This window comes from Mesoplodon bidens, assembly GCF_964165515.1.
Source record: "Mesoplodon bidens genome assembly, chromosome: 20".
NCBI classification, from domain to species: domain Eukaryota; kingdom Metazoa; phylum Chordata; class Mammalia; order Artiodactyla; family Ziphiidae; genus Mesoplodon; species Mesoplodon bidens.
This window is the reverse complement of record NC_138181.1, coordinates 8754618-8776556: the sequence shown is the minus strand read 5'-3', so window position 1 is coordinate 8776556 and position 21939 is coordinate 8754618. Positions and strand designations below refer to the sequence as shown.

General features: G+C 41.8%; 1 protein-coding gene across 9 annotated transcripts in view; it reads right to left on the bottom strand.

The window, feature by feature from the left end:
- Positions 1-569: 569 nt before the first annotated feature.
- The window catches only part of SLC20A2 (solute carrier family 20 member 2), a 107363-nt gene continuing 85993 nt past the window's right edge, over positions 570-21939 (bottom strand). For all 9 annotated transcript variants that reach the window (XM_081221031.1, XM_081221035.1, XM_081221036.1 and 6 more), the window contains 3 exons: positions 14477-14662; positions 13153-13237; positions 570-2069 (listed from right to left, as the gene is read on the bottom strand). In XM_081221031.1, coding sequence (XP_081077157.1) covers positions 1905-2069; positions 13153-13237; positions 14477-14662 — 436 coding nt within the window. In that variant the 3' untranslated portion in view covers positions 570-1904. The remainder of the gene's footprint in view (positions 2070-13152; positions 13238-14476; positions 14663-21939) is intronic.

Below are 21939 nucleotides of genomic sequence, written 5' to 3'. Positions count from 1 at the left end.
GGACATGAAAGGCTTAAAATGCCATTTAAAAATCAGGGTGGGCAGGTTTCTTTGTGGAGGAGAACTGTTTACACCTGGCCAGCTCTCCTCACCTCTTACCTTTCCGGCTCCAGAGGAGATGGACTCCTGCTGCAGAGACTGGAAGAGTTTCCTTCTGAAGCTCCTGATGCTTCACGGAGCTGGGTTTTTGAGCTGCTTGAGCAAGAAGGGAGATAAGACATGCGTTCCTGCTGGGTCCTCAGCTCTGGACGTGTGAGCTGCGGCCCCAACTCCCCTGAGTCTGGCTGACTTAAGAGCGAAGTGGGAAGACGGAGCAGAGTGTGACGGTCCCTTTAACAAAGGTCCCATGGGGGACCAGCCCTCCTGGCAGACGGCTCATCACCGAAGGCTCAGTGTGTGTGAACGCACGGCAATTTCGGGATGGCGGGCTGTGCGGGCCATTCTTTCCTTTTCTCCCTCATGTGTACTTTCTGCACAAACATGTAGTAGTAGTAAAATAAGAGAAAAAAAGGTATTTGAAAAATAGAAGTAAACATATTATAGCTTTTATTTTTGTGGAAACTCAATAAGAAACATTATATAGGTATTTAGAAAAAGACTTGAGAGGCCAAACTTCTGAGGGGCATGTTTTTATTATAAATGTAATATGGTTGATTAATGAAAAATCACAATGAAGTACCGAGAAAATGTTTGTCAATATAAAAGTTTTAGCAGCATTTCCATAGTTTCAGGCTCTAGCATTAGTCACACTTCCTCCCACTATCGAAAAAGAAGACGCCAGTGGGGCTCCAGCAGCCCCACTTAGTGAAGGCCTCAAGGAAATCCTCAAGTCCAGTGTATTGTCTAACAGCTCAGCCCTCCCCACTCCTGAGCTTCCACAATGTCAAAGCACTTGCCTCCGTGTCTGAGGTTAGAGGTCCATCCTTCAGGCTGCAGGGGAGGAGGGGGCGGAAATTTAAACTGGACTTGATATGTAGTGCTCGATCACGTGTCCTCACCGCTTGTACCTTCTCTACACGGACAACAAGGAAGGGCCAAGATCTGGCACGGGGCAGCGGTGGCAGCGTGGTGGCGGGGAGGGGGACTGGAAGTGGGACGTGCACAGGTGGGGGGCTGGTGCCTCACCATACACCCTGCTCCAGGGCAGCTCAGAGCATGGTGGTCCTGCCGCATCCCAGGCTAATGGTAGGATTAGTGAGAAGGGGAAACAAAGAGTATGAAAATATAATACTGGCAAACTATTCCCCTGCTTCTTTGGTACTTTCCAAACTTCTCTGATCAAAAAAGGATAAGGGAAGCACACCATTAAAAAATTACAGTTTTAAGTATTTACAGAAGCAATTATGATATATTACATAATCAATACACAGTATATGAACAAATTCTTCAGTGAAAGCACTTGTGAACTCCTGTTCCAGTATTCAATAGCACACTGACACACATACACCTTCCCAAATGGGTATCATCCATCCTGTATCTCTCTTACGTTACAGTATATTAAATGGGAAAAAAAATACCGTTTTCCAATCTACACTTTCCTTTTCAAAGGTTCTTAAAATCCGCCACTGAAATCAGTATGTACAAAGATTTGTTGAATATCGAATCCTAGGCAAGTGTCTCCACTCCCATTTCGAGTATGTCTGAAATAGCACTACCTATTATTCTATGTATACCATATATATTTAATATATAAGTAACCGCACCATGTTATATCACCACGATACCAGTTTAGTGCACATGATTATGTACAGTAGTCAAGTTAGCTCTGGAGGACGACTCTACACCTGGGTGGACGGTGTGGTTTGGAACATCACAGAGGGTCGTGGAGGCGCTGGCGGGAGACAGCACGCAGCGCCCACACGCAGCCCGGCCCATCCCGCGTTTACCGGCTGGAAGAGGACCGGTCACACGAACGGAAGGATCCCGTACACGAGCAGAGCCATGACGGCAGCACTGAACAGCCCCGCTACAGGCACGGTCACGAACCAGGCCACAAAGATGTTCCGGAAGAGGCGCCAGTCCACGGCCTTCCGCGAGCGAATCCAGCCCACGGCCACCACCGAACCCACCTGGAGGGGCACAGGCGTTTCAGAGTCAAACCAGAGGCGAGACACAGTCTACACACTCGACCGATGTTAACTGGCTAATCTCAGAAATAAACTACATCACAGGATTCCCAATTCTTCCCCCTAAATTGGGTAAGAGCTTTTTAAAAGACTTTTTAGATTTTAGGTACAATTATTTTAGGATTATTCCATTCAGAATACGGTTCTGATGCACTTTTCCACCTGTATTCTGCTCTATTTGAGTGGAAGCTTAGCCAACCAAATGTTTTCTAATCCCCCTGCACTTTATCAACTAGCGATGACTGCCCTCGTTTTAAAGATTTAAAGTATCCCAGGCAGGATACTTCTTATTACAGTACGTGAACCTGCTATAAGTACACAAGGAAATGGCAATAAAGTATCCTTCTCCCGGAATAACAGCATCATAAAATGTTGGAGCTGGAGACCTCTGCAAATATCTAATCCATCTAATCCCCGTGGCTCAGTTTGCAGAGAATAAAACATTTCCAGACGGTCTGGGGCATGAGGAGATCTGTAAATCACGGCAGGTTGAGAACTAGAGCTGAGGCCTCTTGATCTTAAACTGGTTTTCTCCACTATCTCCAACTGCCTTGCAGTCCTTGTACTTTAGTTGATTAAAAAATTAATTAACTAAATGGAGCATAAATATAATTGGATCTAAACTGTCAATCATGCCTCACAAAATGATAGAGATACTTGAAAATCAGAATGTTAACCTGGATTAAGATATTCTTCTGTACACTCGCAGTTCATTTTGTGATTTGTTGAAAATGTACAAGGGAAAACCCCACAACTTTAAGTATCTAAAAATGGACATCATAAGAAAGTACAAATCCTGTAGCATCTCACGCCTCACTCAGGCTCTGATAAAGCTCAGAGACGTGCCCTTGACGGTGCCCTTGGCCACTGGGAGGTGGCCCCTGAAGATCTCCAGGAAACAGGCTTCGTCTCTACTGACCCACAAATAGTTCAGAGTCAGAAGGGGCCAATGAGGTTCAAAGAGCAACTGGGGTCTATTCTGGGGTCAACAGAAAAAATAAAATCCAACACTTTACTTGTTTATGGAAGCAAACTGGAACACCAAAACCAGCAGCATATTTAAAGGCAGTTAATCTGACATTTTGACAACCCAAGCCGTGATTAACCAGCGATTCCATACACCTCCAGGTAGCAACGAACAACCCATCAAAGGGGCATCAAAATGATCATTCTATGTAAACCCTTTGTCTATAACCAGTGTACTGCACGAACCTGATTATCCTGCTTAGCAGTTCCTAGCACACGCCAGCCAATTGAGACTTTTCTACTGCAAAAGGACTAGCTAGGTTCTGCTGGTCCTCGAATATGGTCAAATCCACTAACACTAGTTTCCGAGATTAGACTCTCCTTGTTACCATCCCTCCAGGGCCTGTCCCTCTTCAGCGCACTTCAGCTCGGCTCACACACACAGAACATGCTCAAGTCTCAAGGCTATCTATGCCCTCTTCCTTTGTTAAAACACTTTTCTTAAAAAAGCATAGAAGTAATATAATCATATTATAGCAAGTTTATGTAATAGGAGTGGACAATTACCCACTACTAGTGGGTTACCCAAAACCACCACTATTGTCATGTTTATATATTCCTTTCTACTATTTTTTATAAATATACCTTTATTTGTAAACAATAGGGTACACTACTATTTCCTTTCTTTAAGAAAATAAGCATCTTCCCGTAGTGCTCACAGACTTCATGAGTATCATGTAAAACGGTACACCCTATAGGTGGATGTACCTTAATTTATTTAAACATTTCCAATTTGCCTCTAATCTTTCCCTATTAGAAATAATTTCATGATTAATATACTCATTCATATAGCTTATATTTAGGCTTTAAAAAATAATATTCCCTGAAATGGATTATTAGTTACAGGGGGCATTTAAAAAATATCTTGAAATAATGTGGGAACTTAGAGAAAATCTGCAAGAACTCTCACACACCCCTTACGCAAATTCACCAATTTTTAATATTTTGCCACAATCATGAAGAAACATTTTAATACCACTGAAATATCCTGTTCCTCACCAACTGCCCGCCTGCCCCGCCCCCCGCCAACTTCTGCTAAAGATTTAGCAATCCAAGCTTTATTACAGGGGTTGCAAAGTGGTGATTTACCAACTCCCTTCCCATGTTATCAGATGGAATGTTACTTTGAGAAAGAACTCTTTCCTCTCCTAATGCATTTTAGGATCTTGATACCTACTGCCAAATCAGTTGTAAATGTACAAGGGCATCCATAATCTGTGAATTTCAGCATACTGACTGACGATCCTGTAAATATAAGGATCCTGTAAATTGTTCTCTTTTTGCTAATCAATCAACAAAACATGTGTTACTGTTGCTTTTATTTGCATATCTTTAATTACTACTAAGGCTGAACTTTATTTATATATCCAATTTTACTCCCTCTAGTCTTTAAGATATAAAAATTGTCCCTTCCATAAAGATGCAAAACATGACACCAAAATATAAAACATGGGAGGTGGGGGAGGAGTAAAAAAACGTAGAGCTCTTAGAATGTGTTGGAACTTCAATGACTATCAGTTTAAAACAAGTAGATATAGGTTGATGTATATGAACTACACGATAACCACAAATCAAAAACTTGTAACAGATGCACAAAAAGCAAAGAGAAAGGAACTCAAGCATAACACTAAGCAAAATCATCAAACTATAAGGGAAGAGACTAAAAGAGGAAGAAAAGAACAAAGAACTACAGAAACAACCAGAAAACAAATAAAGTGGCAATAAGTACATACCTATCAATAATCACTTTAAACATAAATGGACTAAATGGTTCAATCAAAAGACACAGGGTGGCTGAATAGATTAAAAAACAAGACCCATCTATATGCTGCCTACAAGAGTCTCACTTCAGAGCTAAAGACACCCATAGACTGAAACTGAAGGGATGAGAAAAGGTATTCCATGCAAATGGAAATGAAAAGAAAGCTGGGGTAGCAATACTCATATCAGACAAAATAGACTTTAAAACACAGTCTATAACAAAAGATAACAAAGTGCATTATATAATGATAAGAGGGTCAATCCAAGAAGAGGATATAACATTTAGAGACATATATGCACCTAACATAGGAACACTTATATAAAGCAAATATTAACAGACATAAAGGGAGAAACTGACAATAATACAATAACAGTGGGGGACTTTAATTCCCCACTTACATCAATGGATAGACTGATCATCCAGACAAAAAATCAGAAAGGAAACACTGGTCTTAAATGAAACATCAGATGATCATCTACAGAACATTCCATCCAAAACCTGCAGTATATACATTCTTTTCAAGTGCACGTGGAACTTCCCCCAGGATGGATCACACAAAACTAGTCTCAATAAATTTAAGAAGATTAAAATTATATCAAGCATCTTTTTCAACCACAACAGTATGAAACTAGAAATCAATTACAGGAAAAAAAATGGAAAAAACACTAAACAACAAAAGACTAAACAACCTGCTACTGAAAAACCAATGGGTCAATGAAGAAATCAAAGAGGAAATAAAAAGATACCTTGACAGATAAATGAAAGTAAAAACACAACTGTCCAAAATCTGTGGAATGCAGCAGAAGTAGTTCTAAGAGGGAAGTTTATAGTGATACAGGCTTACCTCAAGAAACAAGAAAAATCTCAAATAAACAACCTAACTTTCCATCTAAAGGAATTAGAAAAGGAAGAACAAAGCCCAAAGTAGCAGAAAGAAGGAATAATAAAGATCAGAGAGGGAATAGAGACCAAAAAAAAAAAAAAAATAGAAAAGATCAGTGAAACCAGAGATGTTTTTCCTCAAAAAAAACAAAACAAAACAAAACAAAAAACCTGACAAACCTTTATCCAGACTCATGATAAAAAGAGAGAGGGCACAAATAAACAAAATTAGAAATGAAAGAGAAGTTGCAACCAATATCAAACAAGCATAAGAGACAACTACCAACAGTTATATGCCAACAAACTGGACAACTTAGAAGAAATGGATAAATTCCCAGGCACACACAATCTTCTAAGACTGAGTCAGGAATAAAAGATCTGAACAGACCAATAACTAGTATTGAAACTGAATCCATAATCAAAAAACTCCCAATAAAGAGAAGTCCAGGACCAGAGGGCTTGACAGAGGAATTCTACCAAACATTTAAATAATTAATACCTATCCTTCTCAAACTATTCCAAGAAATTGAAGAGGAGAGAACACTTCCAAACCTGTTTTACGAGGCCAGTATTACCTGGATATCAAAACCAGACAAAGATGCTACAAAAAAGGAAAATTACAGGACAATATCCTTGATAAACACAGATGCAAAACTCAACAAAACATTAGCAAACTGAATTCAACAATACATAAAAAAGATAATACACCATGATCAAGTGGGATTTATTCCTGGGATGCAAGGATAGTTTAATGTCCACAAATCAATCAACATGATACACCTCATTAACAAAATGAAGGATAAAAATCACATGATCACCTCAATAGATGCAGAAAAAGCATTTAACAAAATTCCACATCCTTTTATGATAAAAAAATCTCAACAAAGTTGGTATGGAGGGAACATATCTCAACATAATAAAGGCCATTTATGATAAACCCACAGCTAACATCATACTCAATGGTGAAAAACTGAAAGCTTTTCCTCTAAGATCAGGAACAAGACAAGGATGTCCACTCTCATCACTTCTATTTAACATTGTATTGGAAATCCCAGCCACAGCAATCAAATAAAAAGAGAGAGAGAGAGAAATAAAAGGCATCCAATTGGAAAGGAAGAAGTAAAACTGTCACTGTTTGCAGATGACATGATCCTATATTTAGAAAACCCTAAGGACTTCACCAAACAACTGCTAGAACTAATAAATGAGTTCAGTAAAGTTGTAAGATACAAGAGTAATATAAAGAAATCTGTTGGATTTCCATACACTAATAATGAACTATCAGAAAGAGAAACCAAGAAAACAATCCCATTTATAGTCAAACCAAAAAGGATAAAATACCTGTGAGTAAATTTAACCAAGCAGGTGAAAGACCTGTACTCTGAACACTAGAAGACACTGATGAAGGAAACTGGAGACAATACAAATAAATGGAAAGATACCTTGTGTTCATGGACTGGAAGAATAATATTGTTAAAATGTCAACACTACCCAAAGCAATCTACAGATTTAATGCAAAGCCTATCAAAATACCCATGACATTTTTCACAGAACTAGAACAAATAGTCCTAAAATTTGTGTGGAACCACAAAAGACCCTGGATAGCCAAAGCAATCTTGAGAAAAGAGAACAAAGCTGGAGGTATCATGCTCCTTGACTTCAGACTACACTATAAAGCTACAGTAAAGCTACAGTAATCAATACAGCAATATGTTACTGCACAAGAACAGACAAACAGTTCAATGGAACAGAACAGAGAGCCCAGAAATAAACTCACGCACTTATGGTCAATTCATCTATGACAAAGGAGGCAAGAATATAAAATGGGGAAAAAACAATCTCTTCAATAAGTGGTGCTGGGAAAACTGGACAGCAACATGTAAAATAATGAAATTGGAACATCTTCTCACACCATATACAAAAACTCAAAATGGGTTAAAGACCTAAATGCAAGACCTGACGCCATAAAACTCCTAGAAGAAAACAAAGGCAGTATGGTCTTTGACATTGGTCTTAGCAATATTTTTTTGGATATGTCTCCTCAGGCAAGGGAAACAAAAGCAAAAATAAACAAACAGGACCTAATCAAACTAAAAAGCTTTTGCACAGTGAATGAAACCATCAACAAAATGAAAAGGCAAGCTACTTAATGGGAGAAGATATTTGCAAATGATATGTCCAATAAGGGGGGAATATTCAAATACATAAACAATTCATACAACTCAATATAAAAAAAGAAACAACCCGATTAAAAAATGGGCAGAGGACCTAAATAGGCATTTTTTCAAAAAGACGTATAGATGGCCAGCAGGCACATGAAAAGCTGCTCGAAGTCACTAATCATCGGGGAAATGCAAATCAAAACCACAATGAGACATCACCTCACACCTGTCAGAATGGTTATCAACAAAAAGACCACAAATATATAACAAATGTTGGCAAGATGTGGAGAAAAGGGAACCCTGGTACACTGTTGGTGGAAATGTAAACTGGTGCAGCCACTATGGAAACCAGTATGGCGGTTCCTTAAAAAAGTGGAAATAGAACTACTATATAATCCAGCAATTCCACTCATGGGTATTTCTCCAAAGAAAATGAAAACACTAACTTGAAAAGATATGTGCACCCAACATTCACAGCAACATTATTTACATACAAGAGCCAAGATATGGAAGCGACGTAAGTGTCCATCAACAGATGGATAAAGGAGAAGTACTGAGGCACAAGGGAATATTACTCAGCCATAAAAAGGAATGAAATGCTGCCATGTGCAACAACATGGATGAATCTGGAGGGTATTATGCTAAGTGACATAAGTCAGAGAGACACAAATACTGTATGTTTTTACTTATATGTGGAATCTAAAAAATAAGACAAATAAATATAACAAAACAGAAAGAGACTCACAGAATCAGAGAACAAACTAGTGGTTACCAGAAGGGACAGGGGTGGGGAGAAGGGTAAGAGATGAAGGGGATTAAAAGGTACAAACCACTAGGTATAAAATAAATAAGTTATAAGGGTGTAATATACAGCACAGGGAATATAATCAATATTTTATAATAACTTTGTATGGAGTATCATCTATAAAAATATCAAATTACTATGTTGTACACCTGGAACTACTATATTGTAAGTCAACTATAATTCAATTTAATAAACACCAGCTAAAATAACATCATGATAACATAAAAAAATCTCTTCATGTATTTTGCCCATTTACATATTGGAATCTAAATGTGTCTCTTATTTGTTTATGTGGTGTTTAAACAAATATTAACTCTGATATTTAATGCAAATACTTTCTCAATCCACTATTTTGCTTTCACTTTTAAGTTTCTAATTTCATGCAATATAATATGCTATGCTTTCCTTCTGTGATTTATCCTTAGCTTGAATATTTGATAAATTCTCATTTATTTTAAATTTTCTAAGATAAAATTGTTTTATTCTAAATTTTAAAATAGTTTAAAAACATCAAGCCATCAGATATGTGTTCACATATTTTGAGAACTGTGGGTCTACTTTTATTTTTCTAGGGTGACAGCCAGTTACTCAACTTCACTTATTGGTTAAAATTTTCCTGCCCCAAACTATATGCTCATATTACTAGGTTCTATCTCTGGTCTATCTACTTTTTTTATACAAGTATCTAATTTTCTATTATTGTGGTAAAATACATAATGCAAAATTTATCATTTTAACAATTTTTAAGTGTACAAGTTAGTGGCATATAGATCCTCATTGTTTGGCAGCCATCACCACCATTTATCTGCAGAACTTTTTTGTCATCCCAAACTGAAACTCTCTGCCCATCAGCCCTCCTTCCCCCCACCCTCCTGCCTCCTGTTTCCTTACAGCAGACTTCCTATCTGGTGAGGCTACTCCCTCTTCATCGCTTTTCTCTGTAGATCATTTTATATTCTTGCTAATTTAACCTACCAAATTAACTTTAGCCTTATTTTGGAAAGTTATGAGAAAAATTTGGGTGGGCTAGTGTTTGAGGACTTTCCCACCCAATGACAGTGTGTCTCACATTCAGGTTTTCTTTTACCTCTGAGCAAAGCTTTGTGCCTTTTTCATGTACATCATTCACTTTACTAGGATTTTCAAATGCCTTTTTGGCACGTATTTCAACAGATGACCGTACGTTGTTTTCTTTTTTTTTTTTTTTTTTTTCTTTTTGCGGTATGCGGGCCTCTCACTGTTGTGGCCTCTCCCGTTGCGGAGCACAGGCTCCGGACACGCAGGCCTAGAGGCCATGGCTCACGGGCCCAGCCGCTCCGCGGCATATGGGATCCTCCCAGACCGGGGCACGAACCCGTATCCCCTGCATCGGCAGGCGGACTCTCAACCACTGCGCCACCAGGGAGGCCCCCGTACGTTGTTTTCTAATGGATCCCTGAGCCATGTGTTATTGAGGATGTCTGTAAACACCCATTTGTTGAGCCCTGTGAGGGGCCAGCCCTGCATAGGCACCAGCCCTGCCCTGTTCAGAGCCTGCATTCTGATAATCCAGATCAATGTGGTCCTGCTGAAACGTTCTTTCATGATATTGTTGATGTCATTTACTAGCATCTTAAAGTTTTAAAATCAACATTCATATGTAAACACAGCTTTCATTGTTTGTGATCTTTTTAATCAGGTTTCGGTATTAGGGTTATTCAGTAATGTTTTATAGACCAAACGAGAGTTTCCTGTTTTATTTTGGTTTTTTCTCCTACATTATGGAAAGTTCATATAATGTGAGAATTATCTATTCTTTTAAGATGGAAAAGATTAGCCAGTGAATCCATCTACAACTGGAGTCAGCAGTGTCCTCCTCCTTTTTGCCTTTTCAGGTGAGAAGAATTGTTTTTGGAGAACTTCCTTAATTTCTTCCTATTGCTCTGGTCAGGTTTTCCACTTTTTTTCTACTTTTTGTGTCACACTTATTTGTCATGTATATTTTTGCAAAAAATAGTTCATTTTACAGAGGTTTTCAAATCCTTAGCATACAGCTATATGGTTTTATATTTTAAAATTCTCTCCCAAATCTGTTATGATGACTTTCGCCTTTCTAACTTAATTCCCCTCCTTTTCTTTTCTAAGAATTTGATGTTATTTTGTTAGTAAACACTTTCCTCTCCCCTTCTCCTTCACTAGTTTTGTTTTAAAATTTATTTTGCTTTTATATTCTTCTTGCTGTTTCCTGAGAATTTTTATTGTTCTGAACTTTTTATAAAATACTAATCTGTTTGGTTCTTTTATTTTCCCTTTGCTCAATTAAAGCATGTAAATATATGAATTTTTATCTGAGCATAAGTTTGCTATGTATACACACACGGACACACAATTTGTTTTTTTCTCTTTTCCAAGAAATCTATGATTATAATTTTTCAACTCCTGGATTCAACTGTTACTTAAAAAGAGCATTTAAAAATGTCCAAGGGGATACTTCCTTTTTTCAACATATATTTTTAGTTTAACTTATTTGGGATTAGAGATTGTGTAGAATATCTGTTTTTATTTTATAAATTTAGTTGTGATTTTGATCATGGTCTTCTGAATTTATGACTAATTTTTAGAAACGTTTCATGATATGTGACAAGAAGGCATAAAAATTTGATATATATTTATTAATTATACTGCTATAAATCAAATCCTTTGTATTCCTAAGTACTTCTGTCTTCTTCATTTGTTACAGACTTAGACACATTAATTTCTGAGTTCTAACAGCTTTTGCCTTATGTTTTTAGTTGTTATGTTATTTGGATCACAAGGGGCCCAGAGTCCCATGTCTTCACTACTGATGAGGTCTTTTGTTGATATAAGGTGGTAATTCTTTGCTGAGTTCCGACTTGCCTCTTAATAAGTTGAGTGTGTTTCCAGATTAAGTCCATCACCAGGCACTAACAGCAACAGAATTACCGAGAAGTAGGGGAACCAGACAGCATCGATATTACAAGTCATCTAAGGTAGCCCTTTCATCTTCCAGATTAGAAACTGAAACCTAGAGGCTAGTGGTCCTATTTGTACTTATTTTTTAAATTGAAGTATAATTGATTTACCATGTTGTATTAGTTTCGGGTGTACAGTAAAATTATTCAGCCATATATATGTATTTTCAGATTCTTTTCCATTATAGGTTATTACAAGATATTGAATATAGTTCCCTGTGCTATACAGTAAGTCCTTGTTGTTTATCTGTTTTACATATAGCAGTGTGTATCTGTTAATCCCATACCCCTAATTTATCCCTCTTCCTCCGTTACCCCTTTGGTAACCATAAGTTTGTTTCTTATGTCTGTGAGTCTGTTCCTGATTTGTAAATGAGATCATTTGTATCATTTTTTAGATTCCACATATGAGTGATATCATATGGTATTTGTCTTTCTCTGTCTGACTTACTTCACTGAGTATGATCATTTCTAGGTCTATCCATGTTGCTGCAAATGGCATGATTTCATTCTTTTTTTATAAGCCTTTCACATTTAGTGGTGCTTGTTTACAGACACACTGGTTAGAGTTTTCAGGCTGTGTGTAAATGGAGAGCCCCTCGCTGTCTTGGTCACTGTGGTACCCTTGGTGCCCAGAGTGGGAACAAACAAGCTTTTCAGAAATGACAGAAATCTACGAACCTAGGAAAATCTGCAAGTCGCTTTTGCTTTGTTGAAGTTGTTGGTAGGTATATTTGTATACAGGGGGCCCATTGGAGATATTTTAGAATTCCTCCAGGTACTGGGCAGCCCTGGGTTACGAGGCCTGGGTTCCAGCCCCAGCCCACCCCTGGGGTCCTTGGGTAACTCCCTGAAACTCGCGGGGCCTGTTTCCTCTTCCTTCATCTTTAAGGTTCCTTGTGGCTCCAACAGTCCAGGTACTAGACAAGGAATTCCCTCTCCCACTGAGCTCTAGAGCACACGACAGTGGTTAATATCATCCAGAATTCACTCGAAGGCAATTAAGTCGCTTCGACCACCTTATAGAAGAAAAAAGAACTGAAACAACCGTGTCTTACGAGTCCATGGAAACGGTTTCTGCCTACGTCTGTCCCCCTGTCAACTCCTGGGCCCCTGGGCCTACAAACACGGTTCGTGGACGCACAACCTCAATGCAAAAGCCACTGTGGAAACAACGAGAGAACTAGGACATGTGGAAGGAGGGCGAGCTCCCGCCGGGCACGCATGGAGCGGCCAGGTCTGCGGGACGGGAGGCGATCCGAACCGCTGTCGGCGGGAAGGGCCGGGAGGGGCCGTCTGAGGAGGCAAACGCCCCCGGGAGACCCCACCGTGACTCTTCCACCGACCGCGTGCCGAGCGCTGCCCGAGCTCCCCTCGGCCCCGGGTGACCGGGCAGGACGCGCGGGCGCCGGCCTACCTTGCAGTGCGTGGTGCTGACGGGGAGCCCGACGTTGGAGGCGGTGACCACGGTGAACGCTGAGGCCAGCTCGATGGTGAAGCCGCTGCGGAGGAGACAGGGGACGCGTCACGGGCGCTGCCGGTGGCTCGCCGGCCCTGGGTGCCCAGGCCTCACCAGGACGCTCCTTGGGTGGACTGCGCCCCACGGCATCAGCAGAACCAGGGATTGCGCTTGGCACCAACGCTTGGCATGAGGCTGCTTGCGGCCCTAAGGAGCCTCGTTTTCCCGGTATGTTTTCAAAAACCACACCCTGTAGGAGCTGGGTCAGAAATTCCTGCTGAGCCGAAGACGGTGAATTGTCATGTCTAAAGTGGCGCAGGGAAAACTACGCTCTCATTTTTAAAACGTGTACGTATCATAAAGGAATGAATTTTTTCTCAGATCACTAATTTTTCTTCAAATCAATCTTATAAGAGAATCTTTCATTAAAATGACTTTCAAGGGGGAAAAGATCTCTTACAATAGGTAGTTTCAAGTTTTAGCTGTATTTGGAAAGTTCTCCTATGAATTTGTTATTTAACCAATAGCTCTAAAGCAGTGGTCCCCGACCTTTTTGGCACCAGGGTCCGGTTTGGTGGAAGACAATTTTTCCACGGGGGGATGGTTCAGGCGGTAATGCGAGCCATGGGGAGCCATGGGGAGCGGCAGATGAAGCTTCACTGGCTGGCTCACCCTCGCCCCCCACTCACCTCTTGCTGTGTGGCCTGGTCCCTAACAGGCCACAGACCGCTGGTGGTCTGCGGACCAGGGGTTGGGAACCCCTGCTCTAGAGGATACACACTAGAAGGACCCTAGGAAACCATGTGGGAGTCTCCAAACCCCACCCCAGGGCATGGGCACCCCTCCTGCCGGCTTAGCCCAGGAAGCAAAGGAAGGATGTAGAGTAAACCTTGAAGGGCCGCAGGGGACAGCTGCCTGCAGCCAGCAGGTGGCGCTGGTGAGCAGAGGATTTTCGGGAAAGGCAGGCCCAAGAGCGCTTCTCTCCCTCCCCACCTGCTCTCTGGACCTCAGGCGGGGTAAGGGCAGTGGGAGTGCGGGAGGGGAACGGGGTGCGGGTGTGGCTGCAGGTGGATTCGCTTTTTCTCTTCCCTTCCTGCTTCTCCCTCCATTCTCATCCCTCCCACTCCCGCCCTCACCTCGTGCCACCGCGGACCAGGGCTGAGCAGTGCATGAGGGTGACGGGTGAGGATGGCGCACGGGGACCCCGCTGCAGACTCGGCTGTGCAGAGAGCCACGCTGGGACGTCCAGACACACCCCCTCCGCGCCGCCCCGGAGGCTTACCTGGACGGCGTGATGGGGGTGAGGTCCTTCCCCATGGTCTGGATCACTCTTCTCCCCCAAACCCAGAGGCCTGTACAAATTCCAACCCCTCCGTAAAACAGCAGCCAGACGGGAGTCACTGCTTCTTGTAGGACCGCACCTTGTTCGTAAATCAGCCACAGAGCTACCAGGGGACCAATGGCATTACTGGGAGGAAAAAAGAGGTTAATTGTACAAACATGGTACATGCATACAGATGACGCTGTACATGACATGCAGGGGCTTCTCTTCTTGAGAACAGCCCATCTGTCGCATTTGTGGCTTGCCTATGTAATCTACAGGTGATAAAAATGATTTAGTAACTTTCTTGGTTGTGGTTTAAAAAAAACAGAAAGTTTACCATCTTGACTATTTTTAAGTGTACAGTTCAGTAGTGTGAAGGATATTCACACTGTTGTGACACAGGCCTCTAGAACTTTTCATCGTGGAAATCTGAAACTCTGTACTCATTAAATAAGAACTCCCTTTGCCCCTGCCCCACCCCCGGTAACAACCGTTTAACTTCATCTCTGAGTTGGAGTAGCTCTGCGAGGTTTCTCCTTAAGGGCAAGAGTATGGTATTTGTCTTTTTGTGGCTAGTTTATTTCACTTAGCATAATGCCTTCAAGATTCATCCATGTTGTAGCATATAACAGAATTTCCGTCCTTTTTAAGGTGGAATATTCCACTGTGTGTGTGTGTATACACACACACACACACCCCGTATCTTGTTTAGCCATTCATCTGTTGATGGACACTGGGGTTGCCTCCACGTCTTGGCTATTGTGAATAGTGCTGCTGTGAACACGGGTGTGAAAATGTCTCTTTGAGACCCTGCTTTCCATTCTTTTGGGTATAAGCCCAGTAGTGGGATTGCTGGGTCATATGGTAGTTCTATTTTTAATTTTTTGAGGAACCTTCAGACTGTTTTCCACAGTGGTTACACCACTTTACATTCCCACCAACAGTGCACAAGAGTTCCAATTTCTCACATCCTTACCAACACTTATTTTGTTTTTAGAGTAGCCATATTAATGGTTGTGTGATTTGTAAATTTTTTTTTCTTCTGGCTGTGTTGGGTCTTCGTTGCGGTGCATGGGCTTTCCCTAGTTGCGGTGAGCAGGGGCTACTCTTTGCTGCAGTGTGTGGGCTTCTCATTGCGGTGGCTTCCCTTGTTGTGGAGCATGGGCTCTAGGCGCACGGGCTTCAGTAGTTGCAGCACACAGACTCAGTAGTTGCGGCACGCGGGCCCTAGAGCGCGCAGGCTTCAGTAGTTGCGGCATGTGGGCTCTAGAGTGCACGGGCTTCAGTAGTCGTGGCACGCAGGCTCAGTAGTTGTGGCTCGCGGGCTCTAGAACACAGGCTCAGTAGTTGTGGTGCAAGGGCTTAGTTGCTCTGTGGCATGTGGGATCTTCCTGGACCAGGGATCGAACCCATGTCCCCTGCATTGGCAGGCGGATTCTTAACCACTGCACCACCAGGGAAGTCCCTAATTTTTTTAAAGTACTGAAAAATCACAAGAAGTGGATACAAGTTCTTTTTTTTTTCTTTCTTTCTCTATTTCTTTCCATTTTCACTGCCAGCACAGCTACTAACATTAGCTACCAATTTGGGGCAGCTGTGCCAGCCTCCCCACTATGGGATCACAAACATTACTGCTAATCATTAGTTCTCAGGCCCACCCCTTAAACTGGCTATTGTCACTCCCATTTTACTGATGAGAAAACTGATGCCAAAGTCATGTCCCTAGCAGGAAGCAGAACTGGGGTGTGAGCTTAGGACTCACTCAGGTGCTTACCCCTCCCCCCAGACCCGCTATCATCACTCAGGCCCTTGGCAGGCATGCACTGACTTTTTTGGGGGGATGCCACAGCTCTTTTTCTTTTTTAAATTAACACTTTATTTCTTTAGAGCAGTTGAAGATTCATAGCAAAACTGAGGGGAAGGTACAGCGGTTTCCCATATACCCTCTGGTCCACACATGCATAGCCTCCCCATCATCAACATCCCCACCAGAGTGGAACATGTATTACAGCCGATGAGCCCATACTGACACATCAGAATCATCTGAAGCCCATAGTTTACAGTAGCGTTCACTCTTGGTGTTGTACATTCTATGGGTTTAGACAAATGGATAATAAATGACATGTATCCATCATCAGGGTATCATACAGAGAACTTTCACTGCCCTAAAAATCCCCTGTGCTGTACGCATTCATCCCTCCTTCCCACCCCAACCCCTGATCTTCTGTCTCCATAGTTTTGCCTTTCCCAGAAAGTCATATAGTTGGAACCATACAGTATGCAGCTTTTCATATTGGCTTCTTCCATTCAGTAATATGCATTTAAGGTTCCTGCCTGTAATTTCATGACTTGATAACTCATTTCTTTTTAGTGCTGAATAGCATTGTGTAAATGCACCAGTTTTTATCCATCCACCTATTGAAGGACATCTTGGTTGCTTCTATGTTTTGGCAATTTTGCGTGAAGCTGCTATAAACATCCAGGTACAGGTTTTTGTGTGGATATAAGCTTATTAGGATAAATACCAAGGAGCACGACTACTGGATGGTATAATAAGAGTATGCTTAGGTTTGTAAGGAACTGTCCCATTGTCTTCCAAAGCAGCTGTACCGTTTTGTATTCTCACCAGAAATGAACGAGAGTTCCTGTTGCTTCACATCCTTGCCAGCACTTGGTATTGTCAGATCAGTTGACTGTCATATTTATGTGGGTCTATTTCTGGGCTCTCTATTCTGATTTATTGATTTATCTGTCTATTCTTTCACCAGTACCATACTGTCTTGTTACTGCGGCTTTACTAGCAAGCGTGAAGTCGGGTAGTATCAGTCCTTCAAGTTTGTTCTCCTTCAATTTTGCGTTGGCTATTCTGGGTTTTTTGCCTCTCCATATAAACTTTAGAATCAGTTTATCAATATCCATAAAATAACTTTCTGAGGTTTTGATTGGGATTGCATTGAATCTATAGATCAAGAGGTGAAGAACTGACATCTTGGCAATATTGAGTCTTCTTATCCTTGAACATGGACAACCTCTCCATTTATTTCAGTCTTTGATTTCATCCATCAGTTTTACAGTTTTCCGCATATAGATCCTGTACACATTTTGTTAGATTTATCCCTAAGTATTTCAAGGTGCCAGTGTACATGGTACACTGTTTTTTAATTTCAAACTCCACCTGTTCTCTGCTAATACGTAGGAAGTGATTGATTTTTGTATATTAACCTGTATCCTGCGTCCTTGCTATAATTGCTTATTAGTTCCAGGAGGTTTTTTTTTTTGGTCAGCTCTTTCAGATTTTCTACATAGATGGTCATGTCATCTTCAAACAAAGACAGTTTTATTTCTTCTTTCCTAATCTGTATACGTTTATTTCCCTTTCTTGTCCTAGTGCATTAGCTAGAACTTTCAGCACAGTTTGAAAAGCAGTGCTGAAAGGGGACATCTATGCCTTGTTCCTGATCTTAGTGGAAAAGCTTTGAGTTTCTCACCATTAAGTATGATATTACCTGTAGTTTTTTTGTATTTTTTATCAAGTTGAGGAGTTCCCCTTCTATTCCTAGTTTACTGAGAGTTTTTATCACGAATAGGTATTGGATTTTGTTAAATGCTTTCTTCTGCATCTATTGATATGATCATGTGACTTTTCCTTTTTAGCCTATTGACATGATGGATTACATTAACTAATTTTCGAATGTTGAAGCAGTCTTGCATACCTCAGAGAAAGCTCACTTGGTCATGCTGGATAATTCTCTTTATACATTGTTGGATTCAATTTCCTAATAGTTTGTTGAGTTTTTTCTTCAGCAAAGTTCATAAGAAATACAGGTCTATAGTTTTCTTATAATGTCTTTCACTGGTTTTGGTACTAGGGTAATGCTGGCCTTACAGAATGAGTTAGGAAGTATTCCTTTTGCTTCTATCCTCTGAAAGAAATTTGTAGACAAGTATAATTTCTTCCTTAGATATTTGGCAGAATTCATCAGTGAACCTATCTGGGCCTGGTGCTTTCTGTTTTGAAAGGGTATTAATTATTGATTCAATTTCCTTAATAGATATAGGCCTATCAGATAGTCTATTTCTTCTTGTGTGAGTTTGGGCAGTTCTGTCTTTCAAGGAATTGGTCCATTTCACCTAGGTTATCAAATCGGTTATTCATAGTATTGCTTTTATAGTATTTTGTAGTATTATCCTTTTAACGTCCATAGGATCTATAGTGATGTCCCTCTTCCCTTTCTGATATTAGTAATTTGTGTTCTCTCTTTTTCTCTGAGTTAGCCTGGCTAGAAGCTTATCAACTTCATTAATATTTTCAAAGAACCAGCTTTTTGTTTCATTGATTTTCTCTATTAGTTTCCTGACTTCAATTTCATTTATTTCTGCTCTAATTCTTATTATTTCTTTACTTCTGCTTACCTTGGATTTAATTTGCTCTTCTTTTCCTATTTTTCTAGGCTGGAAACTTAGATTGATTTTATTATTATTATTATTATTTATTTACTGATTTTATATCTTCCTTCTTTCCTAATATATGAATTCAATGCGATTTGAACCAGGCTTGCATACCTCAGAGAAAGCTCACTTGGTCATGCTGGATAATTCTCTTTAGACATTGTTGGATTCAATTTGCTAAGAGTTTGTTGATCCGCCTGCCAATGCAGGGGACACGGGTTCGATCCCTGGTCCGGGAAGATCCCACATGCGACGGAGCAACTAAGCCCACGCACCACAACTCCTGAGCCTGCACTCTAGAGCCCACGAGCCACAACTACTGAAGCCTGCGTGCTGCAACTACTGAAGCCCGCATGCCTAGAGCCCATGCTCCGCAACAAGAGAAGCCACCATAATGAGAAGCTCGTGCACCACAACGGTAGTAGCCCCCGCTCACCACAACTAGAGAAACTCTGCGTGCAGCAATTCAATTCAATTTTCTTCTAAGCACTGTTTTTGCTGCTTCCCACAAATTTTGATGTACTTTCATTTTCATTTAGTTCAAATATTTTAAAATTCCTCTTGATATTCCTTCTTTGATCCAAGTGTTATTTAGAAGTGTGGGTTTTTTTGTTGTTTTTTTTTTTTGCGGTACGCGGGCCTCTCACTGTTGTGGCCTCTCCTGTTGCGGAGCACAGGCTCCGGACGCGCAGGCTCAGTGGCCATGGCTCACGGGCCTAGCCACTCCGCGGCATGTGGGATCTTCCTGGACCAGGGCACGAACCCATGTCCCCTGCATCGGCGCGCAGATTCTCAACCACTGTGCCACCAGGGAAACCCAGAAGTGTGTTGTTTAATCTCCACATACTTTGGGATTTTGCAGTTATCTTTCTGTTATTGATTTCTAGTTTAATTCCACTGTAGTCTGAGAGCACACACTGTATTAGTTCTACGCTTTTAAATGTGCTAAGGTGTGTTTTATGGCCCAGAACGTGGCCTATCTTGATGAATGATCCATGTGAGCTTGAGAAGAATGTAAAGTCTGCTGTTTTTGGAAGAAGTAGTCTACAGATATGTTATTTGCAGTGGACTGATGATTTGTTGAGCTCGGCTATGTCCTTACTTTGCTTGCTGGATCTGTACATGTCTGCTCTGTCTGAAATTAATACAGTTATTCCTACTTTCTTTTTATTAGTGTTAGCATGCTATATTTCCCTCCTTCCATTTACTTTTAACCTATATGCATCTTTATATTTAAAGTGGGTTTCTTGTAGACAACATAGAGTTGGGTCTTATTTTTTTATCCACTCTGACAATCTCTGTCTTTTTTTTTTTTTTTTTATTGCGGTACGCGGGCCTCTCACTGCGGTGGCCTCTCCCGTTGCGGAGCACAGGTTCCGGACGCGCAGGCTCAGCGGCCATGGCTCACGGGCCCAGCCGCTCCACGGCACGTGGGATCTTCCCGGACCGGGGCACGAACCCATGTCCCCTGCATCGGCAGGCGGACTCTCAACCACTGCGCCACCAGGGAAGCCCTGTTACGGTGTTTTTGATCTCCAGTATTGTTTTTGGTTCTTTCTTAGGATTTCCTTCTCTCTGCTTACCTTGCTCATCTAATGGATGCCTACTTTATCCATTAGAGACCTCAGCATATGAATCGTAGCTGTTTGAAATTCCTCGTCTGATAATTCCGACATCCCAGCCGTGTCTGGTTCTGAATTTTGCTCCGTCTCTTCAAATTGTGTGTTTTGCCTCTTGGTATGCCTTGTAAATTCTTCTTGATAACCCGACATGATCTCCTGGGTAGAAGGAACTGCTGTAAATAGGCCTTTAGTGATGTGGTGGTAGGTCTGGGGATGGAGAAGCCTTCGGTAGTCCTTTGATGAGGTCTCGGTCTCTCAGTGAGCCTGTCCCTCTGGACTGTGAACTTCCCAAGTGTTTCTCAGTTCTGCTTCCCCTGTAAGTGGGACAGGATGGCTGGAGGTGGGTGCTTCTCTTCGCCCAAGTGGAAGGTGAGGGAAGTCTGGAGTGTATTTCCCCTCCCCAGGTCAGTTAGGCTGTGGTAATCCCCCTGCAGGCTGAGCTCCGGTGACCTGGTTTCCCCTGGGAGCAGGCCTGGTTAAGCACACAGTTGCTCTCTTCTGTCAAATGCTTTCCCTCCCCCGACAGGAGCAGGAGGGGATTTCTCTTCCCTGATACTCACTGTGAGGACCTGGTACAGCTCTTGGATGTAAAACTCACAATATCATGGGGTCCCCCTACCATGGGTCCCCTGGAGCCTCTAACTCTCTACTTGTCCCCCCTGAGCCTCCAGGGTCCATCATTCCAGTCCCGGTTTCCCTGGTTCCCATGGCAGCTTCCACTCCCGAGTCACTCTTCCAGGACTCCCTGCATCTGTCTGTCCCTCCAATCTTGGGGGCAGTGGTTTGTCCTGTATCCTCCTGTCCTTTCCGGATCCAAGAAGAGTTGTTGATTTTTCAGTCCATTCGGTCTTCTCCTGTTGTTAGGGTGGAGTGACAACTTCCAGGCTCCCGATGGGCTTTCAACAGCCTCTGTAGCTCTCAGCCCACCCTCCACTCTGCAGACTGAGTCACAGAGAGCCAGTTCCCAAGTCCGCTTCTCTCCAGCTGTGTGACTCTGGGCAAGAAAGTCACATTTCTGAGCTTCAGATTCCCTGTCTTTGAAGGATACCACTTAGGACTGCAAAGGACTGCTCTGTGGAGGGTTACGGTAAGTCACAAGGGGTTCAGCTCCGAGCCCTGGTACGGACTTGATAACTTCTTCCGGAATGAACAGAAGCCCCCTCTTCACATCACACTATTATTTCTAAAACCTTGCTTTCATCAGACCATATCCCTGCTCAGAAGTCTCAAAAGCAGCCCCCAAACTGCGAACAGTTGCTCTAAACTCTGGTCACCTATAGCAGCTACCGCCTAGACTTTTCCTCTGGCCTTTTTTTTTTTTTTTTTTTGCTGTACGCGGGCCTCCCACTG